General features: G+C 38.1%; 1 protein-coding gene across 2 annotated transcripts in view; it reads right to left on the reverse strand.

Annotated features, from left to right (window-relative positions):
- The window catches only part of gse1 (Gse1 coiled-coil protein), a 199,624-nt gene that overhangs the window by 123,887 nt on the left and 54,405 nt on the right, over positions 1 to 21,332 (reverse strand). For both annotated transcript variants that reach the window (XM_015374059.1, XM_015374049.1), the window contains exon 2: positions 18,249 to 18,378. In XM_015374059.1, coding sequence (XP_015229545.1) covers positions 18,249 to 18,378 — 130 coding nt within the window. The remainder of the gene's footprint in view (positions 1 to 18,248; positions 18,379 to 21,332) is intronic.

The following is a 21,332-nucleotide window of genomic DNA, read 5'->3' on the forward strand; positions in this document are numbered from 1 at the left end:
GTGTATGAGCTAGTGTCTGTGTTACGGAGGAGTAGCCCCTCACAGGTGTCCTAATTCGTGAGCAATCGCAGCTCATGAATAATTTAATGCTAAATGCAAATGTGCTTCTTTGATCATTTACATTCATGTCTAACAGCATTAATTAATCAAACAAACCTTCTCTTTATTCCCAGAGGAGTAAAGTAAATAAATAAAAAAATGTAAAAACACCAGCAGTTAGTGCGCAGAACGCCTTACCCACAGGCGCAGAGCAGAAAACAGACATCAAATTCATAAAGAAAACAAACGATTCCAGCAATTATACCATTTAGTTTCACCAGATAGAGCTTTAGACAACTTTAGACTAGCCACAAGATAAAATCTACTTTCCTATAGAGCTATGCTTCTCATACTGTGACACCTGGACTTTCCAATACGCTCGTTCTATGAAACTATATCAGAACCAGAGAGTTTATGAGCTACAGCTCAGACTCAACTATAAGCATCCAATTTCTGACTTGGAAAGTTTGTTTCCTTGATGGTTGATCAATGGCTGTGGAATGTATCACATTTATTAAAAGTTTTAGTGATAAATTAATCACATTTTTATTAAGCCCTTCACTCACAGATTAAAATACATATTTTCATTCCTTTAATATATAATTATCTTGCAATGCTAACTACAATTGGCCCAGTTGCTATCTACAGATATGAATAAATACCACAGATTTTCAAACATTCAACCAGAACACATAAAGATTTTTTATTTTTATTTATTTCATTTAACAAAATCTGATTTAGGAGTTGGAGAGAAAAGAAGGATCACTGTTAAAAGTAAAAACAATTGAAAGCAAATTTGATCCATTTAAGCATGTACTTGAATCAAAAGGTAATTAAGATATATATCTAAATGATATGAAAACTCCTGTAACATGATACTTTGGACTTTTATTTTGATTATTTGATGTTGTGCTTAGAATTTTACTCTAGGCCAAATCTTTAAAGATTCAATATAAAGGGTGCCAAATTGCATTTCCAAGAAAACCTGTGGAGTAAGTGGACGGGTTCCTAGTGATCTACAGAGATTGCTCTCACAAATGATAAGACGTGCAAACCGGTTTGGTTCCGCTCTGTTGAAATGAGAAGATTTCATGCATGTCTGGCAGTTTAAAAAGTGAAAGTGAATAAATGACAGCTAGAAAAAAGGTATAAGCTATGAAAATTGAGGAAGTAAAGATTTTAACTACTGAGAAAATAGTGACAGTAAATATCATTTATAGTGCAGTTTATATCTAAAAGTGCCACAAAAATAAGTAAAGTAAATAAATAACATCAGTTAAATATAAAACAAACATTTTGGATAGCCATCTGTTCACACAGTGAACAGCTTGATTTACCTCCATCAATCCAAACTCCTGCTTGACCCAATACATTGCTAAACTAGGAAGGCCCATTACACTTTAATTAAACATTGTGCTTCATGTGGAGCCAGTTAGCAAACACCGATGAAGAAAATAAATCGCTTTTGCAAAACGTTTTATCCTATCCTTTCTACTATTTCATTTTTTTTTTCTTTTAATATTTGTCAGCCCATATTCTTTGGGCTCTGTATGTATTACTTTAATCTATTTTTATATAATTTTATATGATTCTGCCAGTTGATGTTGAAATGTTTTGCAACAAAACTTTTAATAGTTAATTTTCTTAAAACAATTTAAAATTTGTGTTCAATGGTTTACGAATTTATAAAAGCCAAGTCCATAACATCTGGTTTAAAGTAACAGAAACGAAGAATTTGTTTAGAACTGTTCATGAATGGGAAATTTTAAATTTGTTGACCTTGACTAGAAGCAAAAGGTATAATATCAGTTATATATCAGTTGTGATAATTAAATGGTTTAGGTGCAGTAAGAATATAAAACAAACAAGACCAAAATAATCCCAAATAATTCCAAAGTACGTTACTGCAAATTGCACATTCCTCATTAACCCACAACTAAACAAGAAATCACCTCTTATAAATAATACTAAATCCTCATGATCAGGTTGAAAAATAAAGTTCAGAGTCTATATTCAGAATATAGATGCATACATCTCAGGAGTAAGAGCAGAAAAAGAGTCTCGCATGAGGTCATTTCCACATGTAACTCTAACCTCAAACCAGAATCAGCTGGATTTGGATGATGAAAAAAAAAAGTGTATGCAATTTAATTTTGTCCAAAACCTGGGTCTGACCACATCTTTTGAGGCAGTCTGGTTTAGGATTTGGTTTGGATCTGTTCATTTTAACATTCCTAGTTGACACATGAATGCCTGTATCACAGGCCTCAGCTGCTATAATCACATTTACACAAAAAGTGTTTTTCTTCCTTGTGTAAATGGATAGTTTAATGGTTGCCTTTCTTCTCCTGTCCGTGTGACTGAAAGTATCCTAGGTGACAGGTTTATAGACATTTTGGCAATATAAGCGGAGCCAGACAGCTATTTACTGCAGAGCGGTCGACACTTCGGACACTGGCTGTTAGCATAAATCCTGTGTTTGGATCAGCTACTGCATAATCCACATTTTGTGCCATGCTTGGATGTAAATCACTACATACACAATCAGTCAGCCAACCACTTCCTCACCCCCCTACCCATCAACACTCCAAAATACCTTTCATGCAAACATCACACACATGCTCCAGATCTGAATCTCAGTTATTTACGGCTCCCTTCTGCTATAACATTAACAACCACCACTCACTTTTCCTCCCTCCATCTCTCTCCACTCCCTATCACAGCGCCCTCAACTATCATTTAACTTTACGAGGTGTCTTAAAAAAAGCCTGAGGTGAGCGTCCCTCCCTCTTTCCCTTTATGCCAGATATATTGATATCCTCCATAAGTCAGACATCCCGCTTCATGTCACAAAGGAGAAAGTGATGACAGTAGGGTTTGACAGTGGGCGAGCAGCACCAGCAGGGTACAGTAGCTAAGATTCAGGTGCGTGCTGATGTTTGGGTTCAGGTGAGACCCATGTAAACTGGGTTATTAAATGGAAAAATGAGGATGCAGGTCAAGAAATAGGTAGCAGATTTGTTTGTGTCCTTCTGAACAATCCCTTTACGTTATATCCTATTGCTATAAACAGCTCAGATGAAGTGTGGCAGTTTATAAGGTCTATCTCTTAGAGTAAATCAGAAATGGCTATAAAAGGGACGTCAATACTCTTTGTTTTGTGTGGTTTCTTTCTGTATAACACAACCTTTGTCCATTGCTCTCTTCACTTTCAAACATGCATAAGATCATTTCTTTTTCTGTTTTACATCCTGCTTTCTTTATGCAGGGTTGTTTCTGCATGCATTTGATTGGATGCATCTTGAGAGATAAGGTTAAAATCTATAGTAAGAAATCTGCTGGAACCAGTTTTGCGAGGAATGTCAGACACACTGTCGAAGCAAATTTTCAGCAGTGGATGTTGTGCAGAATTCAGCAACTACCATTTTTTATTATTTAATTTTTTTAGGCAGTCATGTATGATGTGGATTTTACGACCAAATCCACTTAACCTCAGACTTGTAAAGTTATAATATTGACTTTGGGAGTAGTTTACAGAAATTATTGCGAAACTTAGAATTTTGGATAGTAATGTCTTTAGAAATAACATGGATTATTATTTTCACATCTGTCTGCTTTTTTTTTTTACCAATAAGCTTATATTAAACAATATGCACTACTGCTTTTTGAGTTTAACTTGTAGAGCATTAATTGTCCACTTCAATAACTGTGTGCAATAGTTGCTCAAAGATGCAATAAAGTTTATGGAGTCTTGCTCATTTTAATAAACGAACATCATCATAAAATCGAGCTTATCTTATTAAATTAAAATTTCTTCCAGATTCATAGCCTCATACTGCATCAAACTGATCTGTATATATATTCATCAGAAATAAACAAATAGAGAACCTGAGTATAACCTTGATATCATACTGGCATACTGGCATTGCGGGTTGTGTATCTTGATAAATTTGAGCTACAAAGCAAAATTGACCACACTACCCTCCACTAAGGGGTCTCAGGGCTCTGCCTGAGGGGAGCAGGGTGAGGGCAGGGCAGCTCTAAATATTCATGGTGTGATGAAAATTGACAGATTGACACCACTTGTTGTGTTGCTCTAGTACTGTAAACAGATGCAGAACCCTAATTTATGTGAAGGCCTTTGACATGTGCTCTTGTAGAGACACATTAGTTGACGCGGATGAGCATCCATAGGTGCTTCAGAGAGAGGTCAAGTAGACAGTTGAACCGAGGAGAGGATCAATAGCGCTCTGAGTGTTTGCACACCTCTTGCCTCCCTCCTACATTTTCTTTGCCCTTTTGACATCGCTCCATCGCGAGTTTCTCTCCTTTTCTAGCCCATCTCCCTCGTAAACAACACCACCGCCACAAACACTCAGAGACTGAAAGCGTCTCTGCCTGGTGGTGTAGCTGTAAGCACGGATCTGGATGAGATGCAGGAGTTGTGCTTGGAGACTCCCACTCACTGACACCCCACCAGCAAAAGCAAGGAAGTGATAGGCAGATGAAACAAGAACAAGGCAGTGACAGAACGACAAGCTGCAGAAAGGCGGAGAGAGAACATGTAGGGGACAAAATGCTTTCTTCTCCGGTTGGGAGCATCTCATTTTTTCTCATTAGGGGAACTCATCTAAGCTCAGAGGATAAAAGGAGGACTGATAGCCCGCATTTCTCTTCCTCCATCCCTCGACTCCCTCTTTTGCTCCCACTGTGCACATGCCACCTAATTAATTACACCCTACCATTGCATTACTACAACAACCACTGCCGACTAATTAACAGCACACCTCATTCATGACCCCTCTTCAAGGCTTGTGGATGTGTGTGTGAGATAGAGCTGGAGTTAATGTGTGCACTAAGTGGTGGAGGGAAGAAGAAAAGAAGGAGGAGAGGAGGGGGGGCAAAAAAATATAGCTAATAAGGAGTTGATGCTAAGGAAGAATGCAAAAATGAGAAGACAACCATGTGACAGACAGATGCTCGGGGGGTAGAAACATAGAATATGGAACGTTTTCGATCTGCGGACCCAGCTGGCCATTATTAGGCAGACTGAATATACAGAGACTAGTTCAGATAAAGAATGACGTTTATTTCCTCCATCCACAGCTAAAAAAATGCGCCAAGCGAGGTATAGAAAATGTTTTAGTTTCTCTGCTCTACTGTTTAATTATATCAGCGCAAAATGATTGTGGCAGCTAAACGTGCATGCTAAAGTTTTTGACAACTTTGTCATATATTATTTTGTAATAAAGAGATGTGGAGTGTACTGTGGTTATGGCTAATGGGTAACTGTCCTAGGATGTGCGTGTTTGGATCTATTCTGTTTGCTGATCGGTGAATTTAAGCCTACATTTTCAGAGCTACATGTACCTATAATTAGATTTGTTAATTTACGATTGGGTTGGGGAACACTCGGTATCAGGCTTCAGGGTATTCGTCTACTAAGTTTCAATGTATATAAGTCCTCATATAAAATAAAGGAGTCCTTAAGAGGGAAAAACTACATGAACAGAGAACGATGGAGAGATAATCACCTGAATAAATGTGCATCTTTTCTGCTGTATCAACTTGTCGCTCTAATTAAAGAGAAATTGATTTTTTTGTGCTAAATATACTGTAATTTGCCGATTTTATCAACTGAGTCAAAAAATCTAATAAAATACTTTGTAAAAATCTAAGTCTTTCAAAACATGTTGAGATGAATGAAAATGTATTCACTGTTTTTTAAGACATAATACCTAGATTTAATTGTTTTGAATTCAATCATTAACATTTGTAGGAGAGGTACTTTATATACAGATAGTAAACATACACAATAATATATATATCCTAAATCAAACTAAAACCTTTGTATATAAAATAACATAATTGTGACAAAAACTAAAAGGGATTTTTTTGTCCAGAGGACCAAGACTACAACTAGAAAGGCAGCCAGCAACAACACTCTCATTGTCAGGGGGAAATCCAAATAAATGGGAGTTTCTTCCAAGAAATGTTGTTACCAATCACTTTTTGCTCTTCAAGAGCCTTGCCAGGCCTCATCTGGGCCAGGCTTGCGGGCTTCTACTGCCTTAAACACACTCACACTGATTGTATCACAGCGGAAAATACAGTGAGCTTGATCCAAGGAAAACACAAACGGGCTGTTCAAACTGCAAACTATGTACACCACATGCAAAACCATTGCAGCATTTGACCTGGGCAGAAGCGAACTGAAGAGAGAGACAGAGAGAAATAATTTGTTTAGTGCCCGTGATCTCATTGCTGTTTAGGCCATAATATTCATCACCCACGTCACAAACTCGGAGTGCTGAAGCCTAAAGGAGCAATTATAACATTAATAGTGCTTGACGCTTGGTCCCACGCATTCAACCTACACCGCCCCCACACCCATGAACACACACTCATACAAAACACATGTTTTACTGTGTATCTGTAAATGGCTCATAAAAAAAGATAAAGACAACAGGATTAGAGATGTTAAGATGAAGTGATAACCTAGGGCAGTGATCCAGAACCAATGACTCTTTGGCCTGCCCACTGAGGCTGTAAAAAAAAAAAAAAAGAAAGAAGCAATAGCCTTACTAATTAGGCAATTAAAAATGTGGTTTTAGAAGTTTTAAAGACAGACAGACAGATAGACAGATAGACAGATAGACAGATAGACAGATAGATAGATAGATAGATAGATAGATAGATAGATAGATAGATAGATAGATAGATAGATAGATAGAAACTGGATCTACTTGTTTTTCCTAAACGGCCAAAGCTTGCCTGTGACAGTTAAAGACAGATGGTCTGTCTAATCACATGCTTAGTGACATCTGAAGGTAATGGCCCTGTTCCAAAACATCTTCAACAACACCCTGAATAGTTCGGTGAGAAAAACCATCTTGTGTTTAGAAACGACTGTTTCTATAAAAAAAATAAAAAAAAATAATAACGTCTGTAAGTGAAGTAAATACTTTTTTAAGTCTGTAATTAAAAAATGCGACTCTGGCAAACCGTATGGCGTCTCCGGATGAGAAAACAGTGTTTTGCTAACACTGGTTACTGTGAGGAGCTGCTGACCGTACGATACTGCACGGTAGAAGGAATACTTTGAGGATCCCGGCTATCATGGCTTCCCTGGCGGAAGCAGAGACAGGATGCTTGGGGTCGGAATGGTTCTTCATCCAGGCCGAAGTTCAAGAGGAGTACCTCAGATCTCTGGATATTGTTAGGCCATGATGGTTGACACGCTATTTTAAAAGGAGGTTGGGTATTTTATGATAAATTATTAATGAATAAAATTCAAATTAAATTTAAAAATAAAAATACAAATAAATCAATACTGCATGCATTAATGCATAGTTAGCCTCCTTCTCTCTGATATACATAAATAAAATCTATATTTTCTAATATATAAAATTTATATAAAAAATGAGCTATTTTGGAGAAAGTAAGGAGTACAAGATATAAATAATTGTGTTCAGAAGCAAAAAAGTAAAAAGTAAAAGCTAAAAAGTCCTCAGAAAAATAAACACTTCATCAAAGTATAGTATGGTATCAATCTATGTTCCTACTCTCATCTATGGTCATGAGCTTTGGGTCATGACCGAAAGAATGAGATCCCGGATACAAGCGGCTGAAATGAGATTTCTCTGTAGTGTGTCTGGGCTCTCCCTTAGAGATAAGGGGAGGAGCTCAGTCATCCAGGGAGAACTCAAAGTAGAGCCGCTGCTCCTCCACATCGAGAGGAGCCAGTTGAGGTGGCTCGGGCATCTGATTAGGATGCCTCCTGGACGTCTCCCTGGTGAGGTGTTCCAGGCACGTCCCATCGGGAGGAGGCCCAGGGGGAGACCCAGGACATGCTGGAGGGACTATGTTTCTCAGCGCCTTGAGAGTCCCTCGGAGGAGCTAGCCCAGGTGGCTGGGGAGAGGGACGTCTGGGCCTCCCTACTGAAGCTGCTATGTCTGGATTAAAGTATAGATACCAAAAAAGCACAGTAACAACATTTTTACTTGACACCACTGTAAAACTCCAGAAACTACTAACACTGCATGAGACCCTGAACACACCACGGCCATAATGACATATGGTGGTGGCAGCAAGAAAAAAAAAAAACTTTTAAAACTCCACAGCAAACATTTGGCTTTATGGTTCCAAACTTCAAAAAAATTATCGTCTTAGACCAGGGGTCTTCAACGTTTTCCTGGCCAAGGACCCCCAAACTGATGACAAGATGGAGCGGGGACCCCCTAATTATATATATTGTATGAAATTGTGTTATATCAACCTGGTCCTATAGTCACTGTATTACAGATGGAGTAATGTAATGAAAGTAATTTCTCCCTGGGATTATTAAAGTATTTCTGATTCTGATTGATGGGACAGGTGTTGTGAATGAAACGGTGCCCAGCTTAAAGAGCTCCTGTGTGTCGCTGAATGTGTGCATTGATGACTGAAAGACATCTTCTGCCTCCATTTATCTGTTTACTACAGTGTGTTGAATTCATGTTAATGTGTATTTAAAGACATTACTATTCAGGAGGGAATATATAAAAAAAAGAAATGAATCAACCAAAAGTTTCGCGACTCCCATGCAGTACCTCCGCGGACCCCCTAGGGGTCACAGACCCCTGTTGAAGACCTCTGTCTTAGACAGTAAAATATTTGGTGAGTAAGCAGATGAGACATGAAAAAAGTTTATCTTTTTTCTTCTTTAATAATGTTCAGTTGTTAAATAAAGTAAACAAAAAAAAGTATATATTTTAAAAGGAATATTTCTATGTGATAATCAACCTGTGGCCTAGTCTTTGAATGTTTTATAATAGGTATGTTGTTAAAAGAGACATAATTGATCAAAAAGAAACCTATAGATGCCAAGAAGATAACAAGTGAAAAGGAGAAGAAAGAAAGAGAGAGTGAAACTGAATGTACTATTAATGGGCCAACTGCAGAGGAGAAATGCTGCTTTAGCTGTCAGCCATTAACATGGTCTGAACTAAATTATTCACAGCGCTCTGTCACCTTACACAAGCCCAGGCTAACATGGACTAACGAGAGCTGTGTGTGTGTGTTTGTGTATATGAGTGTGGAAACGTGTGTGTATATGAATGGCGGCTGCTAGATGAAGGTTTCCTCTGGGCTCAGTATTGCCATCCTGTGGCAGCAAAAAGAGAGACAATGCAAAGCTGTCTCATACAAAAAAAAGGGTTTAAACCGGTCAGAGAAACTGACATGCAAATGGAAAATAAGCTGTTACCTTGCAAAGCTGTGGGAGGGCTGCGACAAGCATTTCACAATAGCACAAACATAAGGACATGCAGTGCATGGCTTTAAAAAAAAGAAAGAACTGTTTTGTGTAGAGGAAGCTGATTTCCATTTAACCTGCTGCTTTACTATGGAACACAAGCTGGTGTAAAGAGGAGCAGCTGGACAAACAATGTCAGCTCACCTGGGCTCATTTACATGGATTGCCTGTGTAACTGCAAATATGTGCTTCTGTGTGCGCTTGTTACGTACAGACAAGTGTCTCCTGTTGCTGCTTTTCTTCCTCACCATCCTGAAAGTGCCGTTGGCAAGGAAACCAGAGAGCTACAGGGGCATGAGATACAAGTCAAGGAGCAAGGTATCGAGTAAGAGCAGGACAAAATGGAGAAGAAAGGGACGGAAAATGTAGGAACAAAAAGGAAAGCGTAGAGTCCTGAAGGAGAACGGTGGTGGGAGGTCAGGCGATGGAAGGAGATGGAAGAGAGAGTTAAAGAGGGGAGGCAAAGAGCATGTGACAGCACGACCCATGCCTCCTGCTGACAAGCTTTATTACAGTCCCACCTGCAGTGAGACACAGAAAAGCACTTAGTCTCGGCTGAGTTGCCTGACAGTGGAGGACGGTTTAAAGGGAGGCGAAGGAGAGCGATACAGAAGCAGCAAAGCAGGAAGGAGGTGGTGACAAGAAGGCTGGATGGGGAGAAGAAATTAAGTCATAAGAGTGAGGGGAGGCAAGATGGGTTGATATAGGACAAAAATCTGACAGTGGCACCTTAAAAAGCAGTGGAAAACGTAAGCCCCACTTATAAGGCTGTTTGAAAAACTGCATAACTATTCTACATGATGCAAAACATCAGGATAACATAAGGTTTGCTCAGTTTCTTCTCTCTACCCTTACATTATTTGCTGCCAGTTATCAGTTTGCAAGCAGTTATCCTGCTGGAACACCTGTTTGCTGGTGAAAGAGGTGTCAAAGGTCAGAGTCGGGGGGGTTTTCCTAATGCTTATCTCTGTCAGAGTTCCTGCTGAGACATGTCTCCCGTCTGACCTTCCTGTTCAGCACTGAGCAACAACCCCGGATCGTAGCCAAATGTAAACATTTTCACAGACATTAGCCGTTTCAATACGGTACTTAAAAAAAGACTGATTTTTGTAGCATTGGATAAATCTTGGCTACTTAGCACCCAATACAACTAACTATAGAGTCAGTTAATATGTAAATAATACATTTATTTAACAGGGAATCTCTTTATATGAAGGTTGATGAGCAAACGGAAGCTCTTTCCCTGTTTGTCCTATATTCTTCCTCCAACTCGTTTTTGCAGGAGATTAATTTTACAAGTTTCTCTGGCCATGGATCATCAAACTGTTAAGCTGCTGTTTGCTTAATGCAGACTGTAATAGATGGTTTCTCCAATCACCTGTAAAAGCAGCTTTTCCAGATATTATACAATAGCAAGTTTCCCAGATGGTTCTGTATAAAAACATCTGGCACATCAGGCTAGGTCTGATCACCCCAGCACTAATTGGTCTCAGTAAAATGATGTAGTTTCTCTTTGCAAGTGGGAGGTAAGTTGTTCTGAGTATCTAACAAGAAAATGCTACAATTTAGTCCCAAGATGTCCTATTATGATGATCCCAGGAGCTCTGCTGAGGCCAGATGTAGATACTTTATTCCAGAGCTAGGCTCATAATGATTTTGACCTCATGTTTAAGGCCATTTAACAGATGCAACACGTGACTTCAGGAAGCAGGACTTGAGCGAACACTGTCCTAAAATGTGCAGTTCATAAAAATAAATCCTCACTCTCAAATACTGTATGCAGTCACCTTTTACTGTGATTTATGCAAAACATGAGCAGAAATTAATAAAGGGGATGAAATGATGAAAAGTTTATTACTTCCTGAATGCTGACAGCTCATGTCGATTAGAGCTGCAGCTTGCTGTTGTATCTTGTGATGAGCTATGGCCAAGTAATGACATGCTCTACTGGCTGTGAATTCATAGGTCTCTGTAAGTGTACTCTCCCAGGCTCCAAGGCTCAAACCACAGTTGCTAAATCAAATTCATGTGGATGTGAGATGAAAGAAAGTGTTAAGAGCAGAGAAAAAAACGAAAGATGGGGACTGAAGTGGAAGGAGAGGGGTTAATAGTCTGTTCCATAGCTTTGCTGAGAGAGGAATGCGTTGGAGAAGGGACAAATCAACCAGGAATGACTGCACAATAAGGTCAGTGTGACCATAGGAGAATCCCAGACGCTAGATTAGCGCACACACATGTGCTCAACAAACACATAAAACACAAATGCAAACAAAGTGAGTGATTGAGTCAAGGCATAAGCCCATGCCCACCCCGTGAGTGGCTAATAACTGTGGCCCAAGGCCAAACCCGCTGTCTCCTGACTAATTTTCACATGCGCGCCCGGACTGGCGCCACACAGCAGAACAGAGGTCTGCTTTTCAAAAACCCTGTGATCAGTACATTACTAAGCTACTCCGACAGATAAATGAAGACCATGCCACACAGGTCAGCCAGCATTCATGCCCCTTAAAAGAAAATGTCACCTGTAAAAGAGAACAGGGACATTGTTCATTAGCAAATGCTGGTTAGGGTTCTGGCTGAAACTTGTCACAAAAAGGCGTATCTCTCAGCGCTGGTTCGGCTGCTTTGGAAAAGAAGGTAGTCAGGTGATGCTGAAACAAGTGTGATGATGCAAAGAGACTCAGTATGTTTCTTAGGCGGCTTTTAATCTCTCTCACACACAAAAACAGGCTCTTCCATCTGCTGCGCTTCAGAAAGCTGACACAGACACGTCACTGTCCACAGAGGCTCACCCCCCTTCCTTCCCCACTGATGGGGACAAAAGCAAAGAAGAAAAAGAAGGGAGCAGATGAGGAGGATCAAGCAGTGGCATTTGTAACTATGTGTCCTCAGCCACTCTTTAGTCTTACCCTGAAAGAAAAATAAAACATTGTTGCCTGCTCTCACATTCACTGCATCTTTAGCTTTTTTTTCAATGTACCCACTTTCCACTCTGCTTTTTCCCTGAAATACAAAGGTTTCACATGTGCACTGCAGGCTTTCCTGTAGCATGACTAAACTTAGTATTATCCACGCTGCTAGTTTTTTGCTATAACCTTTTTACCAAAACTCTTAAATGAACAGAGACCGCCACTCATCCCAGATGTGGGTTGCCAAACATTATTAAACATCCTTCTCAGCATGCCCCTGCATTCGCCTGAACCCGAGATTCAGTGGTTTTCCACAGTCCCTCAGTGGGTAATTGCAATGGTATCGAATTGGCCAGCATCCAAGTAGTCAACATTGCCAAGTCTACCAAGTCCAGCTGTGCCACTGCAATCAGAGCACACATTCAGGACAGTCACATATTGGACTGCTAAGCAATATATGCACAACAAACATTTAGAACATGTCGATATGTTAAAATAAAAAGAATAAAAAAAGCTTAATGTAAAGGCAGAAAATGAACAAACTGGTACAATTTTCTTTACCGACAACATAACCTAAAAATCTACTTTAATGGTACCAGGTTGGCCACTTTTAAGCTAAAATTCATGCCATAGAATTAATAAAGTGCTAAAAACCTCTTCTGAGATTTTAGTCTGCATATGAAGGATAGCATCATGCATTTGTTGCAGGTATTTTCCTTTATGCAAGCCTCCCATTCAACATAACCAAAAGAAGCTATATCTGATTATAGCGGAATTGTGGTGGAAATTAAAGGACACAAAACTCATCCTCATTTTTGAGAAAAAAGGTGAAGAGATTTAAAGGTATAGAGGGCAATCTTTTATTCCCGGGTGTGATGATCTAAATAAGTGGTCCTCCTAATTGTCAATCATTATGGTGATATGTTTAAGTAAGGCCGTCCTACGCGCTCGTTCTGTTAGAGACTTAGACAGATTTCATTTTGTCATTTTGTACACACAAGTGTTTACAAAAAGAAATTACGTTAAGTACAACTCTCTAGACTTTTTCATTTTTTAAAGTGCAGCCTTGATAAAGGTAAGCAGCAGTGATAAAAACATTGTGATGAAAACAACACTGTGGTGCAAAAAAAGTGATGTAAACATATGACTGTATAGTTACAGTTTCAACATACATCAAACGTCATCATTGGACATGCTCAAATCAGTTCGGCAGAATATGATTAAAACATATTTATCTGCATTTTAGTTGTCTCTTTCTTTATGTTACCCACTACTTTATATACTATAAGGTTAACATGAAGGGAAAACATAAAACTCAAAAAGACTAGATTCATGTTTAAATCCAAAGCTGAGAAAGTTAGCTCCCGGAAGTTGAGTAGGATCCCATTTCCAGTACAGATCGGGCACAGACAAATGATAAAACAGAAAGGATTTTAAGGCATTGATTTTCTCAAGAAATACATTATTAACCTTTAACACATTATACTTTAGTATGCTTAATACTTTTGGGGAGGAGAAAACGTAATTTAGGTCTTTTTTTACTAAATAAAATCAAGGCCAACCCGGATGTATATCTGGTTGCACATGAGCAAATGAGCTGATTGTACGGATGAGGTAGTGACAAGCAACAATACTTGGTCAGGCTGTGGTGTTTAATTGATGCCCAGTTGATGCTAAAAAGCCAAAAAGCTAAAATATCTCCCAGAGGCAGACAGGATGCGGGGTCAGTTCTACAAATCTCCTAAAATATATTTCTTCCCATATTGCAAATTTAATCTAGCAAATGTGATAAACTCCGTACCTTCAAATAAATGATCCAGATAGGTAATACCTTAATTCTTCCAGTACGGAAAGTTTATCATATTATTGTTTTGTAGAATGTCAGGGTTATTCCAGATGGGTGTACGACTGCACGGGATAAGTGATGACTTCGTTATTTTAAGAAATTCCCATCATGCTGTCAGGGAAGAGCTGATGTTAATATTTTTAAAACATGAGTGCCGCTTGATATTAGAGCTAATAAACGGCAAATCTGAAATTATGATATTACTGCATATTTCCTGTTCTGTGTCTATCCAGGGCTCATCTAAGGGATTATATTTTATCCATTTAGAGATGTATTGTAATCTATTTGCTAAGTAGTAGTGTTGGAAGTTAGGTAAATCTAGTCCCCCTCTGTCTTTAGTTTTCTGTTGTGTCTTTAAGCTGATACGAGGGGGTTTGTCCTTCCAAAGAAATGTAGAAATGGAAGAATCTAGAGATTTAAACCAGTAGTGATGGTTTATTTGGGATCATTGAAAATAGGTAGTTAATTCTGGGTAAGACCATCATTTTAATTGAGGCAACCCTACCTATAAGGGAGATCAGAAGCGATTTCAATCTTTCTAGGTCCTCCTCTATCTTTTTAAAAGAGGGATAGGGTTGATTTTTTTTTTTTTTGTTTTGAGTCTTTTAGATTACATTTGCAATATGGCATTAACAAAAATAAATTCTTTGAATATGAGCAAATTAAAGCTATTATTAGAAAAACATTATATATATATATATATATCTTCCCAATTTTTCTACTGGGTGTGAAATATTTAGCATGATGCTGTCCCCGCCTACTGATGTCTTAATGAGTTGCTGCCACATTGGTTCCAAGTTAAGTTACACAATTTACAGGAGTTCCTCATAAATACCCCACTGAGTACAAGTTATTTGTGAAGTCAGCAGAGTCTAGCTTTATTTTTAAATAAATAGAAATGGGAATGATGGGAATTTTTTAACTTAATGCAGAGATGCTTAGAAAATCTGTTTCTGTCTTCATGATGCAAAAACCTCACAAATGACAAAAAATGTGTCAAGTCATTTTGGCCAAAAACATTTTTACTTTTCAACATATATCAGACATGATAATTGACTTTAAGGTTCAGTATGCACAGACTAAATGATATAACCCTACACATCTTTGATGCTGTACTTCTTTATTTCAATTCGTGCAAACTCCACAGCTATGCTTTATGCCACGTTTCTCGCCTCAGCGGAGGAAATGGGCCGTGTCATGTCGGTGGGAGCTGCAGCGCAACATTCATGATGGAGAACAGTTAAATAACTCATGAAAAACCCATTTCAAATCCACAATGGACCACTGGGAAGATCGTTCAGTGTTATGCCTGTGTGTCTGTTAATGTGGGGTGGCCCCTTTGTCATGACTGTTTAATCAAGCATCTTCGTGGTTGTGCAAGACTGCCCCTATGTGTGTGGGTTGGTCTGCATGTGTTTGTGTGCGTGTGTGCGAGTACATGTGAGGGAACTGCTGGAAAGGGAGCTGAGATGAGTTTCTGTAAATGACAGGGGGGCCCTCATGGCTAAACAGAAATAGCCTTAGAGAAAAGAGAAGATGAGGCCTGAACATAAGAGTGGTGCATACAAGAGTTGGAGCAGCAAAGTGAAAACTAAATGGGGGAGAAAAGGAATTAAAACTTCACACAAAAGAGAGAGAATATGAGAAAGAATATGACCCATCTAGTATCTCTGATAGGAGCAGATATTCTGCTCCTGTGGATATGAAAATCCACTGGATTTAGAAGTTCCTTCATGCAAAAATGTATTAGATACAAAGAACCTCGTGTTTAAACATGAAAAAAGCAATATGGTTCACTCATGCTAAAGCTTAGATGAATATTACATCAAATAAGGCTTTCTGTTAAACACCAAAAATCTGTTATTCTGATCTTTAACTGATCAAAACCAGAGCTTGATGGAGTCTGACAGGGCATTGTATGGACAAGCAATATTTTACTATTTGCAGGTTTGCATTGGTAACAATTTAGAGCAGTTGCTTTTTTAACAATGTAGTCAAAGGGTAGTTAGAACAACCAGAGCCCCAGATATTTGCAAAGCAAACTACAGGCAAATCCCTACCATATCATCCTGAGTCACAGAGCAGGAAGTGAATGAGATTCATGATGTGTGTAAAATATTGACTTAGCATAGGGTTTTTTTCTTTGAGGAAGTACCAGGTAGTTTTGAAATATATAGCATTGGTTGAGTCCGGTTAACCGGCCATTAAAAGCTAACATGACAGCACAAGACTAGATACAACCTCAAAAGAGACATTGTTTTAAAGTGCATAAGGTTTTCAGGCCTAAATTCTTTTTGAGGACTGATACAGTTTTGTGTTGCCACACAATAGTCAAGAAATGCCTAAATTAGGGGAAGTATATTCTTTTTTTTTGTCTAAATATAACCCTTCATGGTGGTTAGAACTAAAATTGCTCAGCATAGCCGAATAGAAAAATGTTTCAAAATTATTACAAAAAAATATAGACAGATTCTACCAAGACAGCATTAAACACCATGGTGTAAAGCAAATGAAAATGCTTCTGTTGTAGGTTCTTTGTCTTAAGAATAACAATGATACACAGTAAAGGGAAAAACCTACCAGCTTTTACAAATCTGACACAAACATGAAAATCAGCTACCATGTAATTAAAAATAATCTAATTTACTATCAATCCGCTACTATGTACTTGGTACTAATAAACTACAAAAAAATAAACAGGCAGAAAGTAAATGAAACATTCATTCTCAGCCACACAATACATATCAAAGTTATATCAGTATACCAGAAAATGAGCACTCAAAACTGCAATACTTAAAGGGGAACGCCGTTTTTTTTTTTACATTGGGCCCTTGATTTTAGGTTATTACATCATGTTCTACTCACCCATAGGAGTTTTGTGTCATTTGGAGCCGTTCTGAAGATATTCGGTTAGGTTATATCCAAGTATATCTTCAACGGAATATCTTCAGAACAACTCCAAATGACACAAAACTCCTTTGGGTGGCGTTCCCCTTTAATAATGAGAACATCTTAAGAACATACTTAGGAACATCCAACCTCACTAACACCAGACAATAGGGTCACATGAGGTAGATGTGTGCTCTGCTTTAGGTCCGAATCATGCAGTTTCACCTCTTATCGACCTGTCTGGGTCTACATGGATAAACGGCTCCAGGCACTTCTCTCTTACCTTGAATTATGGTAAAATCTCTACAAGGCCTGAGGTCAGTACAGAATGGAGGGTGAGGGTGGATGTTGGGAAAATCCCAACTTTGGATCAAATAAACTAAACATGCTAAGTCAACAAGGAACACACCTTAAAAACAACTGAGAGGATAAAAAGAGAACATTCAGCATCAACAGAGAGGAGAACATAGCTGTTATAGTTTTATTTGAAGAAGTGCCTAAAATATACCAAACATACCGTTAAGACAAAAAAGAAAATTTAATACAGATGGATTTAGGAACTAACTGGATGTAAGCAGATGTTGCCATGTGTAGCAGTAGATCAAATTGAAGTTGACCAACTAACCTGATCCAGACTTTAAAAGAAAGTCGCTGGCTAATTTACAAAAATTAAGATTATCCTACAGTATCTTTATTTTAAGAACGCTTTAGCCTAAACAATTACATGCAGATTATGGCTGATGTCTGGCCTGTTAGTCATTTGATATCAGTTTATTACATCATAAAAAAATCCAGAAAATTTAAAGTCGTTCCAATATACTACAACTGACGTTACATTTCAAATTATTTTTATTTTTCTTAGCCAGCAAAGTATTATTATTAATCTTAAGGATTTTTTTTTTGTCCAATCCAAAAGGTAGTTTCCTACTCCCTCTTAGCGATTAAGAAACACATTTCAACCATAACACCTCCTTATGTCTTCATTATCAGTGTGGATAAAACTTTACCTGCATCAAAATGTTCAGTCCATATGGACTCTCAGCCAGTTATTTAATTAATAAATTCACATAGTGTGTGCATCGTGACTCTATGGCAAATACAGTTCTGATGTGTGTCACATCGTCCCCAAATAGCCAGCCAATAATACCTTGAGCTTTTTCTTTTGTTTTATGTATCAGTAATTTGTTTGGAAAAGCTCCCAAGATCAAAACAGAAAAGCAAAGATAAGGTTGGTGAAGCACAGCAGCCGTTTGGGGCTAAAACACTTACTGCAAAGTTGTCCCTCTCCTCTCCTCGGCTCTGAGGTCACAGGGCACGAAGGAGGGTGGTCCCCTGCAGGTTGTGAAGACCCTGAGTCCGCTTCTTTAGTGGCTCTAGTGCTATCCATCAAAGTACTGGCCTGAAATAAAAAGAAACAAAAATGATCAAAAGGGTCATTCCATACCGAGGGGCTTTTTTCCCTTCATCTTTAAATCAACTGTAAACTTATTGCTTGTATAAGATATAAATGATCATATCTAAATACCAAAGAAAAATCATTTAATCCAAGACAACACATTGCTTATGATCAGTTTATTTAGGTCATTGTAATAAAGTAAACATGCTTTGTAGGATATTATGTTAGCTACATTAAACATTTAAATGGTAGTAAAGTTGATTAGTAGTCTTATATTCTGCTACTTTAAGAGACTACACATCCCATAATCAATGTTTTTTTTGTTTTGTTTTTTTGCTAATAAACTGTAAACTAATAAAGTTGAAATTCAGCTTTTTGAATCCAAAGCTTTCTGTTCGATGCCCTTCTCGGTTTTAAATGGTGTCTATTTCTGCCAATGGTCAACCAATAATACAGAGACACTGATGAGCAGCTGTACTATTTTTACTATCAATCACTTTATTAGACAAAAAATCTATTTTGCTTTTTGGTATCGTATGTATGTAATGTATCGTATCATCAACCAAAGATTCAAGTCAGACAGGGGAGTGGCAGCCTAGTGGTTAGGCCGTTGCACTTTGAGTCCAGAGGTTTTGAGTATAAGCCCCACTCCCACAGACTGCCACTCTGGGTCGCTGAGCAAAGACCAGAGCGACGCACTATGGCAGCCCACTGGCCCCCAAGGGGATGGGATAAATAAAGAGATTTCATTTTGTTTCTCTGTAGTTTTGACAGTGTAATGACAACAAAACGCTGAAAAAAAGGAAAGAAAACAAAAGACAGTAAGAATAAGTAAAACCAAATATGTTTTTTCATGTTTTTTTTTTCTTAAGAGAAAAAAACTGTCCAAACCAACCCGTCCCTAGGTTCACAACTCATCTTTGATAGCAACACCTAGTGACAACTGGAAAGCCTTTTTTTTCTCTAAGAAGGTATCTTGATCTACTTTGTGTTGCACATTTGCTTTAATTCAGCCACACTGACCTTCTCAGGTACCATGCCATCTCAGTCCGATTTAAGCAAATTCTTTAAAAAGTTTCTTTAAATGTTGAATTATGTTTAGTTTGGTCATTAAGGGGGTTACATGTGCACTCTCCTCTGAGACTCTTTGGCAGACAACTGAGTTTATAATTTGATTAAAGTTATAATGAGTAGACTGTTAAACCCAAGACTATTACACTTCTACCGCCATGTTTCACTGTGAGTAAAGGATTCTTTCTCTGAAATGCTGTTGGTTTCATGACGGATACAAAAAGCATACATTCCATAAAGTTTAGCTTTTGTTAATCAAGTCAGCAGAATATTTCCTGTAACCAGCATGGATTTGTAAGATGCTATAAATTATACATTTATGTCCAAAAATGAAGGCAGTAAAGTTTTTGTTTAGCAGTAGTCTTTCCACTCGTTTTCTCCAAAAATGTGTCAATTTTCTTGTTGACCTTCAAATCTAACTCGGGAAATTGAGGGCTGCAGCGCTTTAGATGTTCTGGCTTCATCTGTGACCTCCTGAATGAACACTAATATGTTAATGAGGTAATTTCGATGAGTTTTTCTTAGGATAGTTTAATGTCTTCTGTTTTATGTCAATACTTTTTTCCTAATGTGAACTCAAATTCCTTTAGATAAGGACATTTCTAAACTGTATACTGTAGTTGTCACAGTAAACAGGTCTTGCTTTTGCTAAAACACAACCAATAAATCTTTGCAATTAGATTCCTTTTATCTGGGCTATTTAAGTGAAATCCATCCATCTTCTCCTGTGGGTCGTGGTGGAGATGACGCCTATCTCTTATGAGCACACTCAAACCTCAGGATAATTTGGAGATGCAAATCAACCTAACATTTTGAAGGAACATATAATTAAATAAATCTCAGATTATATTTTAAAATTAGTTTGGGTCGATTTATTTCATTAGCTAAAATCATTATTTGAACATTTAATTGTTACAAAAACAATCTGTAATGTGGCAAAAAAGTTTTTGCAACATTGTGTATGAACATTTGGGATGTGACTCAAACAAATTAATGCAAGCCATTAGCAATGCAAGAAAAATGGGTTTAAATGGGTTTAAATTGCACTGAATAAACTATTTGAGTTTCTGTAAATTTCAAGCATTATTGGGGCTGAAATATTAAGGCTATTACGGTAAAAAAAAAGAAGAAAAGAAAAAAAAAACACAACTCTCTCCCCGTAAATAGAGTCTGCTGTTGCAAATATAGCCATTAATTGCAAATGTATTTTGTCAGCTGTGTTCCCATTTTTAGCTACTGTCACAACACTCTGATTTCTGCTATAAAAAGACAACAACTGAAGGGGGATGCAGCTCTGGGTGAAAAAGTGCCCCTTCCCTGAAGTAACAAGGCTGCAAAACAGTCAGTCAGACAGACAGAATCAAAGATGGAGAGAGACACAGAGAGAAGGCTGAGGCAGTCGTTTTGGATGTGCTCCACTCCACTTCGCTCCACTGCTGAAAGAGTAAAGCGGGATGAGACATTACGATGGAGTCAAGCTGACCATGAAAAGCAGAGGGGGATGTAGAGGGTGGCTGTCAGGATGAAGAGAGTGAGGTAGATTAAAAAAAAAAAAAAGTCTGTGATGGCCTACTGACTAGCAGTAGAGAGACAGGCAGTGGAGGTGCATCATATCTTAAGACAAAAAAAGGAACCTTAGGCTTATGAAATATACATAGCTCTCAGCAAGAGTCAGAGACACAAACAGAGGAAGGCCTTATAGACTGACAAGACTCCCCTTCATCTCCTAAAAACACTGCTAAAAATAAAACACACACATTTTTTATTTTATTTTTTTGGAGAATGGAATTTCTTTTTATGTACCTACCGTATATTCATATGAATCCAGGTGTGTACATGAATGCCTCATCCTACAGTTACAGAGTGGCAAACCCCACAAACAACTA

This window comes from Cyprinodon variegatus, unplaced genomic scaffold (assembly GCF_000732505.1).
Source record: "Cyprinodon variegatus isolate N-32 unplaced genomic scaffold, C_variegatus-1.0 Scaffold5, whole genome shotgun sequence".
NCBI classification, from domain to species: domain Eukaryota; kingdom Metazoa; phylum Chordata; class Actinopteri; order Cyprinodontiformes; family Cyprinodontidae; genus Cyprinodon; species Cyprinodon variegatus.